This window comes from Pleurodeles waltl, chromosome 1_1 (genome assembly GCF_031143425.1).
Source record: "Pleurodeles waltl isolate 20211129_DDA chromosome 1_1, aPleWal1.hap1.20221129, whole genome shotgun sequence".
Classification (NCBI taxonomy): domain Eukaryota; kingdom Metazoa; phylum Chordata; class Amphibia; order Caudata; family Salamandridae; genus Pleurodeles; species Pleurodeles waltl.
The window spans coordinates 851,253,516-851,279,801 of NC_090436.1; the positions used below are offsets into that span (position 1 = coordinate 851,253,516).

Sequence of the window (26,286 nt, forward strand, 5' to 3'; positions counted from 1 at the left end):
AAAAACTGGGTCTGGATATCAAGGTTAAATTGTTTATAAGGTTTCTAAAAACAACAACAAGGCTAGTTTATGAGTCATAAACATCCTGTCTGTATTTCTACAGTAAGAGTTGATTATGAAGCTGCAATGCCACCCGTGCCCATATCTATGCCATTTGTCAAGACAGCCCTTTTAGCAGCTCACTCTGTCACAAATCTTGGCTCTGACATGCCCCTTCCCATGTCTTAGCCCGCCCTCAAATACCAAAGCAGTAAAGAATTGGCCAACTGATTGCTAAAACACTCCACCTGGTTTAGCGCACCTAGAAATAGAATCCTGCGCTTACATTTGGGAGCAGTTATCAATGCAACTGTGAGCAACTGAAAACCCAATACACAAACGTTTCAGCAGTCACTCATTAAAATGCCTTCCTTCTAGCCTTAGGCCTAACTAGATATTACCTTGGGCTTATGCAAATAACAACTCAGGCTTTTAGTGTATCAAAGGGATACATGCTCCAGACATGTGTATACCATAGACAATGGACAGTTGTTGTAAACTGAACCAGAAAATATTGATGAAGGCTCTATAAATGTATCTGTTTTAGTTCTCTGCTCTGAATTACCTTTTTGCTAGAGTCCAGAGTCCAAGACCCCAGACAAATAGATGTGTCATACATTATACTGTGCTGATCAAATGTTCTCTCTAACTCACCACCTTAAGGAATGCCAGCAGCCCACATTCTTCATTAAGGAAATGTGATGCAATTTCAAAGTAGTGGGAAGTGCCCAGGTTCAATTTTGGAAAAAGTACCTATCTGATGGGAAATTGTTGTGGAGGTATAATATTGAGCAACAAACATGCACTGGGGAGGGCTCTGTCATGCAGTTTCACTTTGCAGTCCCACATATCTTTACAAACTGATCTTGGGTTCTGCTGCCACTGGATGGCAATAGACATGTGATTATAGATTCACACAGAAGATATTATGAGCGAGTCTACTATTGTTTTTTAAGGCACTCTAAAATATACGGTGGTACCTTAAAGAAATTATATTTACCACCTACTATGTATGTCTAATACTTTTAAATGCTTGTGGCATGTGTACTGTGGCTTAGATTAATCACATATCTCTTTTAAGCTTCAGATATTCTGCCTAATAACCAGACCCGGTTTGTGTGCTGCATTTTTCTCAGATTATATCAAATTCAAAGAAAATAATAGTAACAGTGCAGTGAAAACATACATTTCTAAGCACTGACATTTTGGAACGTGCCTTTGAAAACAATCTAAAGCTGTATGGGGAGGATTACTCAAATAATTAAATTAAATGGTGTCACTTAATCATGATATGTTGGTCACAGTTGCATATGCACATATGTAGTAGGCAACCCAAATAATTACATCGAGTTGTAGTTGGCCCACAACCCATTCCATCAGGGAGTACTGTTGTAATGCCTTTGGAATATGCAGACCAATAAGGTGATCCACCAAAGCAGGTGCAGCGCAAACCTACATAGTAAAAGCTTTAAAAAAAGTAATTGCCTTTGGTTGAGCTGGTTTTCACTTTACCCATATTCTCCAACTTGTGGGACTTCAAACTAGCAGCCTTGCAGAAAGTCCAATCTCTGCGGAGAGGATTGACCCAAAAAGAAGTGCTCTGCCGTCGCAAGGAACCAGATTCAGAACAGATGGAGCTGTTCACCGATTTCCCAAAGTTGAAAGCAAAGGATTTTGACTCTTTTATTTTGACTCTCCGGGGGATGCTATTGCTGCAGATCATCTCAGTCGCATTGCTGACCTCATGCACCATTCCTTCCTGCATTTGTTTCTGTGTGAACACTCCGGTTTCATCCCCTTCTGAGAATGCCCAATTCACATACCCACCACCTGCATCCTCACTGGGAATATCTAGTGGAAGGGACATCTGTGAGTTTTTGTTGTAGGTTTGTTCCTTTGAAGAGTCCTTCAGCATCGTTCCATTGTTGAGCAGTGTTGGCAAGTTAATCGACTGATCCCAGTTGCAATCATGTTGTTCCCAGTCATGATTCTCAGATAGACTCCGTAAACTTAGTTCTAGTGGAACGTTGGAAGCATTTGTTTGTCTCTTTCCTGTTGACAAATCTACCTTAGATTCAAAGAGGGTATTAGTCTGGTGGAAAACATCATCATCAAGTGCCCCATCTTGACATGGAGGGACAACTAAATATTTTCCATACTGAGAAGATTTGTTTTCTGAAGAAACCCCAGATGTTGCTGTATCACTTTCTATTTCATGGTCTTCCTGGCCACCAACAGCACCTTTGGCTATTTCTTGAATGGGTCTATGGCATTCAGAGGGCCACTGGCTCCTTGCCATGGTTCTAAGAAGGGAAGGTGGCATGCTGTAATAATTGTATTGCTTGTCAGTAATTCCATCCAAACTATCCAAGGTTTTGGAATACATAACGTTGCTCCAACTGTGTGGGAGCTTTTTGCAGGTATGGTGACTGTTATCCACCAGCATGGCTTCCTCCACTTGTAATGTGTCAACTGCAGAAATAACTTTCAAGGTGTCCACTGTTAAGGCTGAGAGGTCTTGAAGGTGTCCTAGCTGGCTGTCCAAGGAAATCAAGGCATCTTTAATGTAAAACACCTTCTCATTCACTTCTTTCAGCTGCTGAAACATCTCTTCCACTCTGAAAAGAAAGAATATGTGATTTGATTATTTGTTTTTATTTTTCCCAGCATGCCCACTTTTCAAAAAGGTAAAAATAAATAATTAAGGCATGGTCAACACCTGGCAGGCTGACACCATTTTTCTGTGTTGTGTAATGTGAAGAAGCAATAGATATGATACACAAGTACAGGTTTAAATTCTACAGAGACATCATGGTTGTGCACAAGTGGTATCATGAACGCAACAAGTTCAGAAGCAATATTTTTACAGTGGGGTTATTGGTCCGGATGTACTGATAAGGACAGACATCCCAACACAACAAGTAACCCTAATACAATTGCTAGTGCTAGAAACAAATATTTGATGGCGAGCAAAGGGTTGCTGAACAACTCCCACGTTGGATTGTGAGGTATTATGACTAAATATTTACAAGCGGCAAAAGGCTTTTGCAGTCTAGATGACCTAAGTATTAAACATTGGAAACGGTGTAGTGTAAAATACAATATTGCCTACTGTGTATTGTGAGGGGCCATATGTTCAGCCACCAATATCATCTAGGGCACCATTAGGTGAAATACATGACATATAGATTAACACTATTTCACTTATCACAAAGGTCTAGTTGACTGTTATCTTCTCTGTTCCGCATGATCCTCATGAATCCACAATGCACACTTTCTTTAGACATCATCTTTTCCTCCCATGGTGTAGATTGCTTGACTAAATTGTAGGGGACTGCAATATTATTTAAAATCCATGAAATTCACTGAAAAGTACACTTGTTAATGTTTAACTAAGCAGGCAATAATGGCTACAATACAAACACTACAATGTATGGAAATTTAACAGTTAAGGTATTTCTGTAACTTTAACTTACACCAGCACGAGTTACTGTTTATAGCCTCACACATTTGCTCTCTCACAAAATATACAAAATGTTACCGTAAATTATATCACTGATATTATTGCTAATATTGCCTAATGGTTTGAATCACATTTCAGGAGAAAACTACAACACCACTTTACAATACCTTACCTGAAATAAACATTATTCTCGAAAGACCACATAAAGGAGCTTGAGACTAGCATATAAGCAAAGACATAGCTCAGGTCCTTTGTGTGAATTACAATACATATAATCTTAAAATATAACTGTGTAATTACTAATTCACTTACTCTGTGGCTCAATAAACCTAGTCACAAGCAGCAAAACTCCTTCATTCAACCATAATCACTCTCTCAGTTGCCGTCAGCGTCACTCAGCTTTTCATACTTTATGGAGTGGATGGGAGTTAAGATTACGTCACTATTAATTAATGAATGTTCATACTTTTTAGGTTTTCTGTTGTAGTCAATGGTACTCCACGTTTCAGCCATCAACTAAGCCATAACTGTTTTCACTGAATATATGCAAATTAAAAAGACTGCATTTGTGCTTCTGTAGTAAGGGGTGGTTGAGATGTGGATGTCATATAAAAGACTCTTTTCACCTTATTTACAGCTAGGTTATAAAAGCCATGCCAAGCAGGGTTTGGCTGCACATATTGGGTTTGGAAGAAGGGCCTGGCCACCGCACATCATCAAAGGTCTTGCAGAGTGTAGGTTTCTGCCTATGAGGGGTTGGCTGCAGGGTCTAGTATTTGTCCTCCTCAAAGCAGACAGAGGGATGAATAAATGTTGACATTTCGCCAACCTTTTACAACCTTGCAGATGTTACACATTCTACAGCAAACATATAGGGTGGATGAGAAATGGAGCATAATGTTTGTCGATGAAGGGTGCACTTCCAATACAAAAGCTATTCTAGAGGAAACATACACACCCTTACACTACGGTGCACAAGTGTCTGCATTGGTGCATTACAGCTAAAAGTGCACAAGCATTTGGGAAGAGAAAAATATGTCATGTCTTATTAGATATGACAGATTTTCCCACATTATGTTTGATTCAATACATCACAACAAATATGGTTGCTGTTGTGCATTGCACTTACTATTAGTATAGTGAACAATGAGTGACAGACATAACAACCAACCTAAAGATTTTATTTTTTTTTGAGACAGAAGAACCTGGCTTTTGTGTTTTTTTAAATTGGTGTAGTCCTTTTTGGGAAGGGATGAAAACAGTGGAAAAAAAGAATTCTCTAACTTGGATTAAAAAAAACACTTTTGACTTTTATCCAGATTGAAGATGTGAAGATAAGGGATGTCTGTGTTTGATTCTCACATATAGCAAGGAGAGAAGAGAAATTGTGAAAATCTTTAGTAAACATAGGAACATTCTAAGAAGTGACTGTGAAATTGCACCATTTGTGGGTCCAAGACTTCAAGACACGTACAGAAAATCACGCTTCTTGAAAGACAGATTAGTGAGAAGCCACTTTGTTGCCAGTCAACCTCAGAATTAGCTAGAGAAAAGCTATAGAAAACTTGGGAAATGTACCAATTGCAAAGCCTGCAGAGCTTGCAGGAATGTGAATATCTTTTGTGATTATAAGGGGAGAGAAATAAAAAATTGATCAGAGGATTACATGCAAAAGCCAGTATGTAGTATACATTATAGAGAGCAAATGTGGGCTGCGCTATGTGGGGAATACGATCTGTCCCCTTAAGAAACGGATATTAGAACATATAAGAACCATACAACATTGTGATATGAGTTATGCGATTGCTAAGCATTATGCCACAACACGTCAATGACTGGAGAACTATGAGCTACTTTGGAGTGGCACATATCTCAAAGGATGAGAAGGGAGGGGACAGACCTCCCAAATTATGTTGTCTGGAGACAAGTTACATTAGCAAACTGTGCACCAAGGTACCATGTGGACTCAATGCGGATGAGGAACTGTATCTACATTTGTGATATTCAATCATATATCAACTTGGTGTTAGATATTGTGACCACATGTGGTTTTCTATCTGTACTTTGATTGTAAGGGCTAAACGAGGTTGTGTATAGGGCTACAATTATTTCACATTTTATTGTTAATGCACATATCCTTTTAGGTGCACATGATCATAGCTGGTTACAGTGACACTTTGACATCACAAGGCAAGTATACCTTTTCTTGATGGGTTACCAATGGGTCCAAAATGTAAAGTACAACATTACACCACCCATGGATGGTAGGAGGGTAGCACTAGAGTGTTGGATATAGGTATATATAACATCATCCAGGTCATTCCTTCACTGGGCTTCCTGGGGCACTTAGCCCTACAATATTGGACACAATGTCATAGAATGTGCCCAAATATACAATAGAATTGTGGATTGATTAACAGCAGGCATATTCCACCTAAGATTGCTACCGCACCGCTGTACGTCTGGCATACAATCTTATTAAGACACAACACAACTTCACACACAAATCTGAGGGCAACACTCAAATATAAGGATTCTTCTTGCAATTAGCCAGTAAATGTTGAGTTACCACAATGACAGTGACAACAACAGAGACGGGACACTAAGACATGTACAGTTAACGTGAGTGACCTCATCCCACTGGCATGGGCAGTCATTGGCACTCAGCCATTAGATTTCAAAGGGATGAGATACACCCTAGACTTCTCCTTTTGCCATTGTACAGCTTGCATTCAGCCAGGTTTATGCATTCACAACTGCTTTGCCGAAATGCGTGGTGCAGCACACATGGCATTCCCTTTTAAAATTTGTCAGAGTGTTAGTATTGGTATGCTTGTACATTGACTCCTTCTTAAATTTTGTTTGGTGTACTTTGTCTCAAACGTTCCATCATCATTCGTTCATGCTTTTAAATTGTTAATCAAATGTGACTATGTATCCCAGAATGCGTCCTTGTGGGCAGGATGGGTGTTGTGTATAAATGTCGACATAAATGAAAGACTCACTGACCGTGAGTAAGACTCTGGGAAAGTAGAAACGCATTGATGTTTGCCAATTTTTGTTGCTGAAATAAACATTTATCAAGGAGATTCTGGAGTGAGGTGGATTTTTTAATTTTGCATGCTATATATATATATATATACATATATATATATATATATATATATATATATATATTAAATACAAGGGTTACAGGGACATTACAGTTAGACTCACATTTTAAATGTACGCAACCATAAAAATTCACATGTTGTAGTTACAGTTATCTCAAGTAACAATTACTCATACCCTAAGGTAACTATAACTTGTGCCCCAGCCATGAACAGTTTTTTGTCAAAATTTTTACTGCAAATAATACATTGATATCATCAATCAACTTATCAAAGATTTTATGAGTGATGTAATTTATGGAGTAATTAGCAGTGTATGGCGAGGGTGCAAGTCAGAATTATAGCTAACCACCCCACAAATTACATCACTCATGACATCTTTGATAACATAATTGATAAAGTCACTGTAACATCTGCACTAAACTTGTTGCTCACTTTCCTGTGCATGGCGGGGCAGTGAGTTATAGTTACCTTAGGGCACAAGTTATAATTATTTGAGATAACTCTAACTATAACAGGTGAATTTCCATGGGTTTGTACATCTAAAATGTGAGCCTAACTATAACGTCCTAGTAACATTTGTTTTTTATATGAATTTCTATGTTTTTTAAAAATTTTGTTTCCTAACTATAATGTCCCTGTAACCATTGTTTGTTTCAGTGAATTTCTATATTTTTTTTAACGTAAAGTAATTTTTATTACTATACGTTAATCCAACCACTGCTGTGCATGACTTCAGACCCAGGGACAAACCCTCTAGCCATCTAAACCCATGCTGCCGCGGCCTTTGGCCATGCACGGCGGGAGTTGTCTGTGGCCTATCTCTCTGGGTGTGAGAATAGGTGGGAGAGGGTGTATCTGGGTGTGAGAGTGGCTGTGAGAGTATCTTCCTGGGTGTGAGAGTGGGGGCACAGGTGTCTCAGTGTGGGTCTATGAGTGGTGTGTCCTTTTCTATGTGGGTCTGTGAGTGGGAGCATGAGGGTTTCAGTGGGTCTGTGAGTGGATGTGTGAGAATCTGAGTGGGTCTGTGAGGGTGTGTGTAAGCGTTCGAGTAGATCTGTGAGTGGGTGCGTGAGGGTCTGAGTGGGGCTGTGAGTGAGTGTACAATGGTCTGAGTGGGTCTGTGAGTGGATGCATGAGTGTCTAAGTGTGCCAGTGTGTGGGTGCATAAGGGTCTGGATGGGTGTGTGAGAAAGATATTGTAGAAGAGAAATTGAGAGAGAGAGAGAGAAAGAGAGAGAGAGAAAGTGAGAAAGAGAGAGATGGAGAGTTTTTAGGCTTTGATGAATGATATACTTAGAATGACATATTTCTGGACAAATGGAAAAGAAAAATGTATGTCAATTATAAAGAATGAGATCACCTTTCAGTATGAACCTTAAATGTTTGCAGTTTAAAAGAAATTTAAAAAGGAAAATGACCACAGACACGCCTGGAGGAGAACCCTCAACTTTCAGTGTGAGAGTCTGTAACCTTAACTTTTAGGCCATAGGTAAGTCCTTACTGTGATGCTTCCAGGCATACCTATGACAGTCAACCCACGCAAGTGATTGGAAAGAAACGTGAATGTTCCATCACTAGGAAGGTTAACAGTAAAATACCAGTAAATAAATAAACACACTACCAGCCTACTGAGTGAGAGCACAAGATCTAGACCATTAGCCCAGAAGGGATTCTGTTCTGCTCTGCATCCAATCGTAACTATAACATTTGTACAAAACATCTTGCTAGTCTCACTTTTTGAAGTCATTGTATGGAAATACTATTGCAAAGACAATCTTTCTCTTTCTCCCTTCCATCCCATTATTGGATGGAGGAGAGTGAGAGAGTGACAGGACCGTGGGGGCAACCTGAAGGCCCCGCAGTCCTAGTTGGCTCCCTGTGTCCTGCGGGAGCTGGCATTGCTCCCACAAGCAGAGAGCTTTTTTAAATAGCAGCTCCCTACTTGTGGGAGCAATGTTTTCATCTGTTTCCCTACATGCATATTTGTGTGCAGAGAAACAGATGAAAACTCTGCTTTCTGCCAGCAGGAGCTGTTTTACAGCTTTCACTGTCAGCTCCTACCAAGCGAAAGTATACCCCTGTGTCCCAAGGGTGGGCACACCAGGACATAGCAGGAGCTGGCCCTGGGGGGTGGCAGTCCCCAGAGCCATCATTGGCTCCTAGAGGGAGGCTGCGTGCACCTCCTCCAATGACTATTGCCCCAAGGAGGTGGTGGTCCACGGGGATCCAAAAGAGACCTCCCTCATTATTGTATTTTAGCACCAGGGAGGTGATGGTCCCCAAGGCTGTGGGGAGGCTACGCTGCTCCCTGCATTTGCTACCCAGACCCTTTTTTTATTTTTTACATTTTTGTCTGGGACTTGGCAGAATCTCAGTCCCAACATGGCTGCCAACACTTCCTTGTTGAAGGAATCTCAACACGAGATCGGGAGAGTTCGCAGAGCCTTTGTCTCCCTATATATACAAATTTGGATTTTCTTTAATTTCTCAAATACTACTGAATGAATTTACACCAAATGACCAAAAGGGTGCTTTGTGGACCAAGAGCTACTTTTATACCAGATTTGGTAAATTCCGTCCAGTGGTTCAGGCGTTCTTCGTGTTCAAAATCCCTATGAAAAAATGCATGGGGAAAAAGTATTTTGGGACACCCTTTTTCTAGGCCCCCACTTGACAAATCACCCCACACCTTTCCAGACAGAAGTTAAAGTGATCATCGTATTTTCTTGGAAAAGTTCATGAAGATTCATCAAACTGTGCCAAATTTATTAGCAAAACAAAAAACAAATAAGCTTTTTCTATAGAAACGAGGCCTAACTTTAACTACCTAGTGGCGACCGCCACTAGGTGATATATTACATATATATATATATATATATATATATATATATATATATATATATATATATATATATAACTGTGATCAAGACCTTGTGGGTTGAAACGCGTTGGTGTTGGGTGTAATCAATTAAGAATATAATTCCAAGGATCCTGTGAGTGCCGTGTATGACCTTGAGTCGTTTTGTTGGAGAATAAATAAGGGAATTGGTCCTTCCCTGACACATGCACTGGTGTTTGAGCGCGCCTACTGGGGACCATTTTTTATATATATATATATATATATATATATATATATATATATATATATATATATATATATATATATATATATATATATATGCAAAAAATGGCAAAAGACTTTGTCACTATCTAGCTCGGCAAGGATAGCACCGTGCTGATCCTATGCTTAAAAACTTTGCTAGATAAGCAGACATCTGAGGTGAGCAAATCTAGAGTGTCGCTGGTGTTGCAGAGTGCTCCTTACTAGAGCAGCTCTCCACCTAAATTGGGAACTTCCCAGAGTTCTCCTTTGTTTTTTGCATAATTCATGCGTCACTCTAACCCTGAAAGGGCCTTGGTTTGATATATATGAATAAAAAAAACAAATGCCACTGTCTCCGGTAACTAGAAAAACTCACTCCAAGGCTTGCAATACATGATAAAAGAATTTAATGGCAAGGCGTTTCGATCTCACTGAGGTCTTCCTCACAGCCAATCGGCAGTACCAAATCATGTCACAGATCATTTCAGTATGCAACAAAAATGAGATTGATCTTGCTTTCATATAATGTCTGGCTGCTGCTAACCCTAGATCATGTTGTTTACAAGACTTGTGACAGCAAGTGTCAGAAGCAAGAAATCATCCTCCCATCTCAAACCATCCAAATTCTTCAAGAATTGTGTAGTATCTTTAACATATGATGGCAAACCTTCTAAAAATGGTCTGAGATAATAATCAATATATCTTGATGTCTTTTTGAGTAGAGAACCTATTGCCGACACAATTAGTCTACCTGGAGGGGTCCGTCCATCTTTATGTAACTTCGGTAACAGATACTGATATTCCTCCCACTCCAGTAAACCTCTTTCCCTCCATTCCACTAGTTGTTTATTTTGCTATATATATATATATATATATATTTTTTTTTTACATGTGTTGTTTTCCGGGAGCCACAATTTGCCCCCAGGGAACCCACACATATATAAAAATGATATATATATATATATATATATATATATATATATATATATATATATATATATAGAGAGAGAGAGAGCGAAAGAGAGAGAGAGAGACATAGATCTGTCTTTTGTCTAGTGGCAGTTTGACGCCATAAAGTATTGCAGATGGTTTATTTCCCCGCTGCAAAGGGTATACATGTATATGTATTTAGCTGAGTGGATTTGTAAAGCCAGGCGTTACCTGCGCTTTAAATCAAATGACATGTATGTGCGAGGGGGCCTATGGAGATATGAGGGGCACTTTTGCTGGGTGGTACTGAGGGAATTAGAGGAGGAGGTCATGGGAGGCAGAGCATAAAAAATGACTCGCACTGGGTGCTACCAGCGCTAAAGACTGTGCTGATGGGTATGTGGTAAGGTGAAGTAATACTGTGTCTTTTTAGTTTTTTTCAGTGTCTTCAGAGAATCTGCTTAATCAGAGAAGAAGCGAAGGAAAGGTGACGACATTTACTATTGGACATATCACACACACCCACAAGCAACTTTGTGGCTCTATCTGCCTTCTACATAGGGTAGTACTTTAGACTGACAGTTTAGCAAGTAGCAAAGATGGCATCTCGTTGGCTGACTGCTGCTGAAGCCTAACTCAGGTTATGGATGATAGCTCTGAAGCAGGATCAGAGACTGAAACAGCATCTGAGGGAGAAGACAATGGGCGATAATTTGGGAGAGATTTTTCAGTCGGTGGAGTCCCATCCGACGACACCTCTTCCAGTGATTCTGAAGGATGACGACGGCTGTGCTGTCCCTTCGCAAGCACAGTCTGAGCAGCGGGACAACATCGGGTTAGCCGAACCCAGAGATCAGGTGCATGCAGCCACAAGCACAGAGAGAGTGCTCTCTTGGCAGCCCCCAGTTTAGTTCACCCCAAATTCCACCTTTTACTTGTGAACTTTTTCAGTTGACTACGTCCATCTATTTTTGCATGTTGACTTCCCTCAGGAAATTTTGCAGCAAACAAATTTGCGTGCAGACCAATTTCTGAGGGAGCATGGAGGCACTCTAGGGCCCCGTTCTAGGGCACGCCAGTAGACTGCCACTTCGCTGTCGGAGTTGAAGATATTTTTTGGGCCTTACGCTCAAAATGGGGTCAGTGCAGAAACCCACCTTGCATTCCTACTGGATGACTCGCACGGCTTGGGTAACCCCCATCTTCGCACCATACATGAGTAGAGATCATTTTTTGCTACTGCAGCGCATGCTGCATTTCAATGACAATTCTACTGCATTGCTCCGGGATCATCCAGACCATGACAGGCTGTTCAAAATTCAGCCTGATGTGGGTCATTTGTCTGCCAGGTTTCCAGGTTTTGTATGCTCCTGGAAAGAATATAGCAGTCGATGAGCCCTTGATCCTGTACAAAGGACGGCTGCTGTTCAGACAGTACATTGCGAGCAAAAGAGCTCACTATGGCATAAAGCTGTACATGCTGTGTGAGAGCTCTTCTGGCTATGTGTACAGCTTGAGAGTGTATACAGGGAAGGACTCTACCCTGAACCCTGTAGGTTGCCCTCCCGCGTTAGGGGTCACAGTTAGGATTGTATGAGAACTTGTCCAGCCTCCCCTTCACAAAGGTTATAACCTTTATGTGGACAATTTCTATACAGGAGTAGAGCTGTTCAATAAGCTCTACAAAGCCTGCACTGTGGCCTGCGGTACAGTTCGTAACCGCCAAGGATTCACGCAGGGGCTTGTTTGCAAGAAGATCCAGAAAGCCCGGAGTACTACATTGCGTTCCAAAGAACTGCTTCGCAGTCAGGTTCTTCGATAGGCATGCTGTATACGTGCTCACTACAATTCATGATGAGAGCACTTCCCCCATCACGATTTGAGGTCAGATAGCCAAAGTCCACCAGCCCATCTGTATACTTGATTACAATAAGTGCATGGGTAGAGTGGACAAGAACGACCAGGTTCTTCAACCATACAATCCGTGTCGTAAAACTTGCACTTGGTACAAGAAACTGTTTACCCACCTGTTCAAGATGGCAACATACAATGTATATGTTGTTTATCATCAGACAACCACAGAAAGACTCATGAATTTAATTGACTTCCAAATGTCTGTAATTGAAAGCCTCACCGCTGTTACAGAAGCAGCAGCAGCCTCCACCTGATATGTTCTGGAGGATGTGACAAGGCTGCAGGAGCGACACTTTGCTGATCGCATTCACAAACCACATACAAAGGATTGTCCATGTTGTTGCTGTGAAGTGTGCTCGAAGCATGGAAAGCAGCAGGAGAGTCGGTATTACTGTCCCCAGTGCCCATCTCAACCAGGCCTCTGTGTCCCTACTTGCTTTACGTTGTATCATACTAAAGCAAAGTTCTAGGAAATCGACTGAGGTGGAGCTGCCGTTGGGTAATCCTTTCAGTGTCTATGCATGGATACCGACTGTCCATGGGCCACTGCTTCGTTAGGCAAGCAGCCACAGAATTTTACTTCATCTACTTCAGAAAATCATGGACTTCCTTTTGGCCAGTTTGACACCTATATCCACCGTCAGAACGTGGTAGGTGCTCTGTTCAGTTAACATGCATTATAGTCCCCATACTGCACATATTAGTGGACAGAACACATGCCACATAGTCACTGAGTACCCTGTGTGGCAAAATGTAAAAGGCATGACTGAATTTCAAAGTGCTTGCTAGGGAACTTATGTATGCTACACAAGGACCACCATGATTGCCAACGAGAACCAGAGTAAGTGTAATAAGTCAAACAAATGTCCTGTCGCACAAATTCACCCACATTTTTACTTGTTTGAAAGTGTGCAAACTCAATTTGTATCTTCACTTTCAAAGCAAAAGTAGAAGTATTGGCGAATGAGTCCCACAGGATATTTGTTTGACCTTTTATGTATGAGATCTTAGGATTTCTTCACCAGCATGTCTGCCTTAGTTTCAACAGTAGATATGCTCGCTCAGTTTGAGGGATAGGCCTCCCAAGGCATACTCGGACACCCCCAACTTGCATCCACAACCTAGTATAGGTTCACTAGCCCATTAACCAGCATTAGTCAGGACTCTGATGAGGACAGACATGAATGGGTAAGGAAAGCTTATGGTAGGTGTGCCTTCACAGGGATATTGCACAGGTAGAAGGCAGATAGTAAAGGTAGTACAGATGTACATCATCTACACCCATGGACTCAAACCCATTGGCGCCATCCCAGCACTGAAGGGCAATGACACGTATGGGTCAGTGTTTGACCTGCTTTCCATGTTCATCCTCTATCAGAACTTAGTAGATGTTAAATTTGCTGTATGATAAGTGCATTACAGTCACAGCACTGCACATCATGTTGGCTGGGACATATGCTACGTTCTCACGGACTCCACTGTGGGCCAAACACTACCCTTTTTCATAGCCAATGACCTTCTCTTTAGGGAACATCACAAGAATTCCCCAGCATGTCTGCCTTAGTTTCAAAGGTAGATATGCTTGCTCAGTTCCAGGAATTGCTTTGTACAGCATACTTGGACACCCCCAACTTGCATCCACCTACTCGAAGGAGTTGGATTTAGCACAGTGAGTGCGCTAAAGGCGCATGAAAAACATGTCTTCCTGAGCCTCGGGTGGCTGTCATGGAAGTCATTAATAAAGGTTTGTTACGCATGCCTTCTGTAATGTTCAGGAAGAAGGAGGCGGTTACTTGACAGGTGGTAAAATGTAGTCAAACGTATTCCGTCCTGTGGTGTATGAATGGGATGATTCCTTGCCTGGCATCGATAAGTTAAGGTGAGTGCAGTGGTTAGTTGGACTGGGCCTGTGGCAGGCGGTATGAAAGTGTTGTTTGTTGTGCGTGAATGGCGTGTGAATGGACCATAAAGAGGTTGGTGTCTGGATGCTGCTTTATGGCCCATCTTTAGAAGGTTTCAATATTCAGATACTTTGATATGTATTCATGCTTTGAATCCATAATTTCTGGAGGTGCTAAAACCAACCAGTGTGAGTGGTGGATTAACTTTAACATACTAGTATCAGTGAAGTCCAAGGGTGCAGGACTTGCACGGCTCTCACCAGTTTTCCTTCGCCCAGAATCCCCTTGAAATCACTAAACTTGCTTAAAAACACTTTTGCCTTGCATTTCAGTGAGGAGAAGTCCTGGTATCTGAGTTAGGTACCTTTTTTATCTGGAGACTTAGAGGAATGCTGGGTGGAAGGAAATTTGTGGCTCCTCTCGGATTCCAGAACATTCCATCACCGAAATGTGAGGAAAAAGTGTTTCTTTTGTCAAATTTTGAGGTTTGCAAAGGATTATGGGTAACAGAACCTGATGAGAGCCTCACAAGTCACTCCATTCTGAGTTCCGCTAGGTGTCTAGTTTTGAAAAACACACAGATTTGGTTAGTTTCCCTAGGTGCCGGCTGAGTTATTGGCCAAAATCCACAGTTAGGCACTTTGCAAAAACAGCTGTTTTCTTTGGGAAAATGTGATGCGTCCATGTTGTGTTTTGTGGCATTTTCTGTTGCGGGCACTAGGCCAACCCACAAAATTGATGTACCATGTTAATCGGGAGACTTGGGGGAATGCTGGGTGGAAGGATTTTTGTGGCTCCTCTTAGATTCCAGAACTTTCCATCACTGAAATGTGAAGAAAAAGTGTTTTTTTGCCAAATTGCGAGGTCTGCAAAGGATTCTGGGTAACAGAACCTGGTAAGAGCCCCACAAGTCACCCCATTCTGAATTCGCTTAGGTGCCTACCTTCCACAAATGTATAGGTTTGCTAGGTTTCCTTAGGTGCTGGCTGAGCTATAGGCCAAAATCCACAGCTAGGCACTTTGCAAAAAACAAGTCAGTTTTCTTTCGTAAAATGTGATGTGTCCATGTTGCTCTTTGGGGCAGCTCCTGTCGTGGGCACTAGGCCTACCCTCACAAGTGAGGTACCATTTTTATTGGGAGACATGGAGGAATACAGAATAGAAGAACAAGTGTTACTGCCCATTGTCTTTCTCTATACTTTCTCCTTCCAAATGTTAGACAGTGTGTAATAAAGAAGTGTATTTGAGAAACGCCCTGTAATTCACATGCTAGTATAGGCGCCCCCAAATCCAGAGATGTGCAAAGAACCACTGCTTTTCAACTCCTTGTCTTGTGTGTGCCCATTTAGGAAATTCGAAAGTTTCTTTGATACCTATTTTTCACTCTTTATGTTTCACCAAATGAATTGCTGTATACTCGGTATATAATGAAAACCCATTGAAAGATGCAGCTCATTTATTGTCTCTGGGTACCTAGGGTTCTTGATGAACCTAAAAGCCCTATATATACCCGCAATCAGAAGATTCCAGCAGACATAACAGGGTATTGCTTTTGAAAATCTGACATCGCAGGAAAATGCTAAAGAGTAAAACGTGGAGAGAAATGGCTGTTTTTTTAACCTGAATTTCAATATCTGTTTTTATTTCAGCTGTTATTTTACGTAGGAAAACCTTGTAGGATCTACACAAATGGTCCCTTGCTCAATTCAGAATTCCGTCTACTTTTCAGAAATGTTTAGCTGTCCAGGATCCAGCAGTGGTTTCACAACCTTTTCTGTCACTAACTGGAAGGAGGCGAAAAGCACAAAAAATAGTAATAATGAAGCATGTCCCAGTAAAATGCCAAAATTGTGTTGAAAAAAGTGGTTTTCTGCTTGTTCCTGAAAGCTGGGAAGTTGGTGATTTTAGCACTGCAAAGCCTTCGTTGATGCCGTTTTCAGGGACAAAAAAACATGCTTTCTTCTGCAGCCCTTTTCACATTTTTCTGAAGAAAAAAAAGCGAAATTTCAGCTGTGTTTTGGCTAATTTCTTGGTCTCCTCCAGGGAAACGCTGGATATCTTTAAAATCCCTAGGATGTTGGAAAAAAGGAAGCAAATCTGGCGTAGATAGCTTATATGGACAAAAAGTTATGAAGGCTTAAGCGCACACTACCCCAAATAGCCAAAAAAGGGCTCAGCACTGGGGGGAAGGCCTAACAGCTAAAGGGTTAGTCAATACTAGTGTTTTCACACATAAGTATAGATTGAAAAGAATGGAACAGCAGTAGGGCACTGACTAGAAGTCAATCAGAGTGGAATTAACTCATGGAATTGCTTTCCACCTGATGATTATTTGGTAGGTTTTTCCACACCTAATTTTCCTGGATGTGGTAAAACCATCCACAATGATTCCGACTGGTGAGTCCAGCCTGAAAAATCATATGAGTCCTTGGCACTAAACAAGCCTCATTCCTTGTTTATATTTTCTGATGGGGAGCACTATTTCAGAAATTAGGTCCTGTTGCTTCCCAACTGACCTCACCCTCCAACTTCACCCCACATCTTGCCCAGGAGTCCTAGCATACGTTTGGCACCTACTCAGAGCAAGCAGTAAATGTATGCATTAAACCACACAGAATTGGGAATTCCATGTGTTCTTATGATCTGAAAAAATTGGTCTCCCACAGTAATTCCCCAATCAAGGTTGTTTAGCTCATAACTGGACAATACTGGGATGGATTTACTGCATGGTACTGATAAACTTGCAATCAGATTTACCATTAAACCAGTAGCGTTTGACTTGTTATGAATGCCTAAGAGTGATAAACTACTCCACCCTAGCAACTGTGGTGACTTTGACACTTCCAACATTGTTTTTTTAACAAATAATGAACGAGGTTAGTAAAACAAAATGAAAATATAACTTTTTGGGGACCTTCTCCGTGGAATAGGGAAGCCTCACAAAACATGTGCTTTGGGGATGCCATGTTCCCATATATGGCATTGTGTTATCCATCCTAGAATTGATAAAGAGCCACAAGGACTTTATTCCCTCTCCTCCATCTTACCAGAGGGCAAGGGAATACATTTGCCACGATTAAAAAGAATTTTGGTGAAGACGCGTGTAGGGCAGTTATCCTCTTTCAACATCAAAGCAATGATGTTCAAGGAGGACTATGATATATTAAAACAATTCTGGCACCCTGTTTTCAACTTTAAAAAAGGACAATAAGCCAGCCAGTTGGCCAGCTACTACCTGTCCACAAAAGGCATGAAGGAACACTACAGTTAGGAGCAGCTACATTGTCCTGTTCACAGACATTTAGGGGGTGATTCTGACTGTGGCGGGCGGCCGAGGCCTCCCGCCACAGTCCGGCCGACAAATGACCGCACCGCGGTCAAAAGACCGCGGCGGCCATTCTTACATTTCCGCTGGGCCGGCGGGCGCTCTCCAAAAGAGCGCCCGCCGGCCCAGCGGAAATGCCCCTGCAACGAGGATGCCGGCTCCGAATGGAGCCGGCGGAGTTGCAGGGGTGCGACGGGTGCAGTGGCACCCGTCGCGTATTTCAGTGTCTGCTTTGCAGACACTGAAATACTTTGCGGGGCCCTCTTACGGGGGCCCCTGCAGTGCCCATGCCATTGGCATGGGCACTGCAGGGGCCCCCAGGGGCCCCGCGGCACCCCCTACCGCCATCCTGTTCCTGGCGGGAGACCCGCTAGGAACAGGATGGCGGTAGGGGGTGTCAGAATCCCCATGGCGGCGGAGCGCGCTCCGCCGCCATGGAGGATTCTCCCGAGCAGCTGAAAGTCGGCGGGAGACCGCCGACTTTCCGTTTCTGACCGCGGCTGAACCGCCGCGGTCAGAATGCTTGTGGGAGCACCGCCAGCCTGTTAGCGGTGCTCCCGTGGTCGGTGACCCTGGCGGTCACCAGCCGCCAGGGTCAGAATGACCCCCTTAATCTGTTATCTATCCTGTTCCTCCTTACAAATGTTCTGAAAGGACAAGGTGAGATGTATTGTTGGACTCCCTCCCCTGTGCTTGAGAAAGATAAGGTGAATCAGAGGGGTCATGGCTTCTTAGGCAGGGGATCCTAGTGGGTGTGAGGACAACCCCTCCTGACCCCAATGCAAGGCCAAGGGAAGATACGTAGGAGGGGATCAGCAGACGTACTTGGGCCAGACAGGCGGTTAATGTAGGGGTGGAGGGGTCAGAAAGCATGGACGGACCCCACTACATTAAATGGATGAGCCCACAGGGGTAGTGGTAAATATATAGATGGAATAGGTGACGTGTAATCAACAAGCCCTTGCAAAACTAGGTGTATTTATTGAGGAGAATGACAGACTACAAAGGGAAAGAAAAACCGCCCCAGAATTTGAATAAAGCCTTGGGAATTGGGAGATTAAAAGAGGTCAGGGCTGAAGCAAGCAAACTGGGCCATACTGGCCAGGATTTGGGAGAAATATTTGTTACATATCAGCCCATCAGCAAAGGCTGAGTATGTTTTAAACTCCATTGGTCATAGCCAGGGGCTCAAAGGTGATGGCAACTTCCTTTTCTTTCTCTCTATCCCAGGTTCGTGATAAATCAGGGAGAGATATGAACACACAACTCATATGTTTGCTATCGATTCAAATTCAAATTCAAATCACTTTTTGTTAGAATATTACTCCATAAAAGATATACAGTCCCTTTAGAAAAAATAATATACAATAAAGTGCTTCAAAACAATAATAAGAAATAAATAAAATCCTTCATTATAATTAGATGGACCATTATTCATTCTCGTAGCAGAGGGTTTCTAAATGCATCATTTTTTTCCTCTGTTCTATAGCATGTACAATGCATCTTATCGCTGCATCACATTTCTCTTTAGTGTCCAGTTTACATAGATAGTTAAAAGCTTCTCTACAATAAAATAATTTATTGATGACAAATAAAGGTTTAAGAAAATATTTCCTAGTTTCATGAAAAAAACGACAAGATATTATAAAGTGCATCGTAGATTGTGCAAAACGTCCCTTGCAGGGAAACTTTGGGAAACTTTTACTCCATATCCTCATCTTTGGGAAAGCTACTAAAAGATGCAGTGTCCTAAAATGCATCCGGGTTAGGTAAAATCTGTCTTGGGTGTTTACAACTGTCAATAAATAGTTTTGGATCGTATCATTGGCTTCAGTCATATAGCATGCTACTGTCAATTTCCTACATTTTCTATTTACTTTATCACTGTCCCTCCAGTCCATTAAAGGTTCTTTCAATTATTTTTTTACTAAATTGGGGAATAATACCTGGATTGTCTAAGTCTGAATCAAGGTTAATGTTTTTCAACAGATCTTTTAAATGCCCAAACCATGGGATTTTATCCCAGTGTTCTAGTGTAAGGCAGTCTTTGATGATCTTTTTCGTAAATCAAGTCCCTTCTTTGGACCAGATGCCATGCCAAGCCAATAGGGCACTGGTATATATTAAATCTTCCACATAGGGGAAGTCTAATTCCCTATGTACCATATAAGTTGAGATAGTATTTGGTACTGCTAATAGTCTACAGAGGAATGTATTCTCTAATGCTTGTAATGACTGAATCTCAGGCATTAAGCCCCAAAGGGCGGAGCCATACGTAATGCTATTGATTTTTTTACTTTTATAAATTTGTAGCATTTCCCTTAGGGGTTTATTACTGATTTTTTGTGAGAATCTGAAAATGGCCTCAGTTGCCCTAATATACTTAATCTTAGTTATTTCTAGATGTTGTTTCCAGTGGCCCATACTAGAACACTGTACAACCAGATATGTAAATCTAGTTACCTCTTCACATTTGTGGCCCTTAATAAAATATGTTTTCTTTCTGTTTTGTTCAGATTTGGGCACATGTCTCTACCCTCCATAAACTCTACAAAGCCCTCAATCAACCGCTGCAGCCCATTTGCGGTTCGTGATAACAGTACTGCTTCATCTGCATATAGGAGTAATGGAACAGGACATTCCCCTATTTTGCGTTTATGGATTGCCATGTCTTTTAGATGGGCATCTACCCAATTTATATAGAGGGAAAATAGAAGGGGAGCTAAAACACAGCCTTGACGTATGCCTCTCCCAATCCTAAAGCCTGGGGTACATTCACCATTTCTTCCATATCTCGCTCACACTGTTAAATCGTTGTACAATTGTGCCAGAAAACTAATTATATCTAGGGGTGCACCCAGATCTAATAGAACCCTCCACAACTTTGCATGGTTCACTTAATCAAAAGCACTGCTAAGATCTGCAAAGCAGAGAAACACATGACCCTTCTTTGCTATTGTGTATTTACTTATTATTAAATTAAGATTCATACACTGTTCCAAGGTACCAACCTAAGGTCTAAACCCCAATTGGGACTCCGTGAGTATATGGTTTTCGGTTGCACACAACTCTAATCTTTCTAGGACTACTCTCCAAAATAATCTGACTGAAGAGTCTAAAAGGGAAATAGATTGGTAGCATTTGGGGTCACCTCTATTTCCCTTTTTAAAAATAGGAACAGTTATACTTTCAGTCCATGATGTTAAAATATATCCCCTTGCCACACTCAGAAACACTTGAGTCAAAACAAGGCACCATAGATCCAAATATGTCAAGTAAGCATCTACTGACACCCCATCAGGGCCTGCCCTTTCGAGCATCTTTCCATGGCAGATCTCACTTCCTCTAAACTAATCGCTTTAAAAAAGGAAGGCTTGATCTCAATTATCCCAGTATTAAAAGAATGCATAATCAGGTGATCTGGATTGAATATTATGCCAAAATGGGAAAGCCAATCTGCTGGTGAAACGTACGGATATTTCAAGTGCATCTCTATTTTTTAAGAATGGTTGGTTGATGGTTTTCCAAAATAAGGTACTATTCCTCAGTGCCACTGCTTGCTCAAAATTATCCCAGGCCCTAACTCTCAGCTGTGCCTTTCTAGTCTCCAGTGCATGTTAATATCTGGAGCATTTATTAATTACTTCTTCCCGGATTCATGGGCCTGCAGGGCTTGCTTGAGTTCCTTTTTTGCTAATGAGCAATTATGATCGAACCATCCCGATTTAACCCTCTTTTCATTCCTAGGTGTTGCTTTTAGGATTTCTGATATAGCATTTCTAAGTTGATTAAAAGACGCTAAAATCTCAAGTGGGCTTTGGTTGAATTCTGTACATATTAAAATGTCTTGTCTATATCGGGTCACAATTTTTGTCATCAAGTCTGTTTAATTTATCCCAGTCCATTTTACAGCAATTCCATTTTCCCTTTTTATTACTATATTTTCTGCTAATCGTTCTCCTATGTTGTAGGGTTTAGCTAATCTCAAAGTAAGTAACAAAGGGTAGTGATCACTATATATGGTTGGCTTAATCTTTAAAGATTCAATCATAACTACAATATTCATTGAGATTAGTATGTGATCAATAGTTGAAAAATGTCCTCTTTCTATAAACGTTGGATGCTTGAGTCAAAAAAGCCCCCTCTTGTTCCACCAGCTCTAGATCGTATCTAGATACCATTTCATTCAATACAGTTCCATAGTTATTATGTAAGAAGTGAGATTGGGCATTTCCCCCATCATCGCTAAAGCCATATATTTTTCCTATAGTAGTCTGGCACGGTCCGATGTTAAAACCTCCAGCCTATACCAGTATATATGTTGATGTTATATCATTTAGAAATAGCTGTAGATCGTTCTGGAGGGTCAATGCCACTACTTTTTTGGTATCATCAAATTTATTATTATAATAATTGATTAATACAATTCCTATGATGCCATTTATCCGGAAGTATAGAAACTGATAATGGGGGGAGTCAAGGAAGGATTTCACCAATATAAACAGTACTAATGCTGAGATCAGTATTGCTAACCCTCCCTTGACCCTCCCACTAGATGGAGCGGAAGCTGCTGTAATTAATGCGGAGTATCCATCAATATAGAAGGATGCCATATTCCATGTCTCTAGTATGCAGATAATATGTGACAAACGTATTATAATCTGCCATTCCTTATCAGCCAGTTTAGATCTTACCCCGGCTATATTCGACGACATGAAAATATTTGAGTTCCTTATTAAGGACTTCCCATGAGACTCAGCATTACCGTTACAGCTCAGAATGTTGGGTTTTTGACTCTATTGTGGTGATTAGTATTTCATCAAGAGCGGGTATCCCAATTCTATTCATATCCTCCTGCTGTCAATCCAGATCCTCCATATTACTCAAGGGGGTAAATCGATTGAGACACTCTAAGTTATCATGCCCATCCGGGTTGCTAGGTACTTTCTTGTATCCCCTCTGCATTTTGCACCTAGAATATTCAGCGTTCTATAGAAGTACCCTAGAGAGACAGACATAATCTCCCTTCTCATACTTTTGCAGGTTCAATGTCTTTTTTCTAAATCTAGTAGTAGATCACCCACAAAATGAGGATCACGTTAATTAACCACTATACAATCTCCCTATTCTTCATCCAAATATCCCACTAACTGGACTTGTCTTGCATATAAAATTTCACGAAATAATATATCTTAGGTACATAAATTCATCAACATCCAATGTACTACTTTATTACGTATTTCTGTAAGGTCTTAACGATATTTGATCCCAATTTGGGAACGTTTTTAAGAATGATTGTATATGGAGTTGCATCTGGGGGTAGTTGTAAAACCTCTTTCACAGATCTATCTCTATTCACACTCTGCTGTTTATGGTTTACATTCATTTGCCTCGCTTGATTAATAATAGGTGCCTTAAGTTGAGATAATTCTCTCTGTGCGGGGTAACAGCTCTCCGTGCCTCTTCTATTAGAGTCCGCATTCCCTGTCATTGTGTTATTCCTTGTACCTATATCCACTTGATTCTCATTTGGAGTAATATTGCTACCTAGGACCAAGTTTTTAGCATTAATCACTGAGTTAACGCTTACTTCTATCTTACTAATACGTTCTTTTATCTCCTTAATTTTTGACAATACTTTGGACTCTATAGTGTCTAATTTACTGTGTAGTTTCTTAAACAAGGTTTCCATACTTTTTAATAAGGGCCCATCGTGGCCTAGTGGTGCGACTAATGGGTTACTTCCATTCCCTTCGGTGGTTATTTTACCAACCTTAGAAGGCTATGGTGGTGGTACGGAATTAGATTTAGTTATCTATCTACTTCTCTTCTTATTCGGTGGCAGAGAGGTTGGGTCAACTGTGCTATTCAGAGGTTCAATTTCTACCATTGTGTCAGTGTGTGCTAAAGGGCCTAAAGAAGATCTAGAGACCCCAAAAAGACTTTCCTTTGGATCAAGTCTACAGCCTCAGTAATCACTTCTATAATGGCCTCATGTAGAACGTTTTTAGTTGCCACTAAACGTGCTTCAGCATTAATAATCTCTCCGTTAAGTTTCCCCATTCCATCTGTAAGATAGTTAGTGATCACATTAGTAGTACTAGAGGTTTTGATATTAATACCGTTCCCCGCTTGGTTTTGCTTCCTTTTGTAATCTTTCCTAATCTAATCTAGACAGGATTTACACAAATCCTGAGACCAAGAAGAAAAGAAAAAAAAAAAAAAAAACAACAAGGTATGCCCAATCCAGCCTCCTCTGGGCTCTGACGGTCACAGATGGGCCCGCTCTTGGACCGGTCTTCGCCAGGGCATGCTCCCGGCCGCGTTCCGTGGAGCGGGTTCGCAGCGTCCTTTTCACCGTGCCTCCGGGCGCAAAATGGCACCTGGTGTATCTAGTGCCACTAAGGAGTCTGGGGCTTGTAGTTCAGGCTCCCCCCAAGCAAGGAGAAAGTTAGTCCCACAGAGCGGGTTGGCAGCGTCCTTTTCACCGCGCCCATGGGTGCAAATTGGCAGTCGGTGGCTCTAGTGCGCTAAGGAGGCTGGGGCTTGTAGTTCAGGCTTCCCCCAAGCAAGGAGAAACTTCGTCCCGCGGAGCGGGTTTGCAGAGTCCTTTTCACCACCCCTCCGGGTGCAAAATGACAGCCGGTGGCTCTAATGCTGCTAAGGAGTCTGGGGCTTGTAGTTCAGGCTCCCCCCAAGCAAGGAGAAAGTTTGTCCCCCTGCTATTGATTCAATTTTCCTTATGTTTTTTTTGTAATTATTCCCTCTGATGTTCATGAACATAGAGTTATTTCTAACAAATGGCTTGTTTTTTCCTCATGAAATGAACGTGATCACAGTCTCTCGCAGGTGATGTTTTTGGCATTGTTGAGTAACACTTTTCTGTTGTTTCCATACTTTGGTCACTGAAGATCTTGATGCTTGTGATGAAATGCGAGGAATATAAAAGGCTGGACACTGGGCTTTTTTAAAGAATTTCAGAGGATTTTCAAATTTTGTTATGTTTGTGAACAATGGAAATAATCAACCAATCAGATGCTTCTCTTTGAATGCTTCTGATGTTCTAGAATATTTAACTGTCATATACATAATCAGACATATGCACTGGGGTGGCTTAGTTTTTCACTCTAAAGTAGCATAAAGTCCTTTCATGTCAAAATAAAAACCATGTTTTTGAACTCTTCTGTAAATGTTCCCCCTGGGCCAAGTTGCATCAAATTTAGCAGTAAGAAAGTTATTTTTTTTTGGGAGATGCTTGTCCAAAATTGTATTCTGGCCACGGGAATAACAATAGCCCACACAGCCCCTGAGCTCCATGGGGCCCCTCAGCACTGTACAATGTGCACAAGGAGCAGGCCCCTGACCTGAGAGCTTCTTACTGGGTAGGGGAGGGGGGCCCTCCATGTAGTTTTCAGGGGGAGGGGTGTCAAATGTCATTATGCCACTGATTCTAGCTTGCTGAGTACAAGGTTGGAGGGTTATTAAAAGGGGTTTCCTATGGAGGTTTGTGTCAGCATTTACTAAAAAGTGTAAATGAGAGCTCTGGAACACACACACACATATATATATATAATATATATATATATATATATATATATATATATATATATATATATATATATATCACAGTCTGCAACAGAGTTCATGTTTTGTGGTTAGATTGCTCTGCCTTTGGACATGCAATGTTTGAATCTTTCATAACTTTTTTGATGTTTGCTAGAACTGCATTATACATAGCAACCTGATGAAACTCGAGTCTTCCTTAAGTGTGCTAGAAACTGTGGCTAGGCAAGACCCTGCGAACCGAACAACGCTGACCACAGCAGTCACCACACATGCACAACTGATAGAGCAACTATGTGGCTTTGATTTCTGTGCAGGCCCAAATGCACACAGAAGGAGATAAGCAGAGCACCCTGCTAGCATGACTTCTGCACAACGCAAACCCCCCCCAATGTCCATTACAGAAATTAGCATCTTTCCTTCTGCTGTTGCCTTAAATCAAACAGACACCCATGTGGCATTCACAGCACATTATTGAGCCCTATATGACCTCTGACTGTACACAAACAGAGTTTGATTGACCAATTCCTAGTCTCGGTAGACCTCCTGATGATTATCCACTAGAAAGGAATGAGCCTAATGTACCTCTGACTATACAGGAAATATGCGGTACCATTTGAGAAGCAGCCACCTAAGAACACCAGGGTTGGACGGGCTCCCTAGAGTTTTATAAAGATATATGAAAGTCAATTAGCCCCCAAATTTCTAGAGCTATCTCCCACTGTCTCTCCGAGAGTCCCTATTGTTTTCCATCCTAAACCCAGAGAAAGACCCACAGGAGCTTATCTCCTACTGCCCCCTATTAATGCTGAGCTCAGACTAGGATTCTTAGTAAAGTCCTGGCAAGCCGTCTATAAGAACTGATGACACACCTGATACACCCTGATCAAAATGGGTTTATACCTGGCAGATCAACCACTTTAAATATATGTCGC

At 41.4% G+C, this 26,286-nt stretch overlaps 1 protein-coding gene across 1 annotated transcript in view; it reads right to left on the bottom strand.

Moving 5' to 3' along the window:
- TRPM6 (transient receptor potential cation channel subfamily M member 6) overlaps window positions 1-26,286 on the bottom strand; it is a 1,083,502-nt gene that overhangs the window by 249,681 nt on the left and 807,535 nt on the right. The window contains exon 26 of the mRNA XM_069229129.1: window positions 1,552-2,657. Coding sequence (XP_069085230.1) covers window positions 1,552-2,657 — 1,106 coding nt within the window. The remainder of the gene's footprint in view (window positions 1-1,551; window positions 2,658-26,286) is intronic.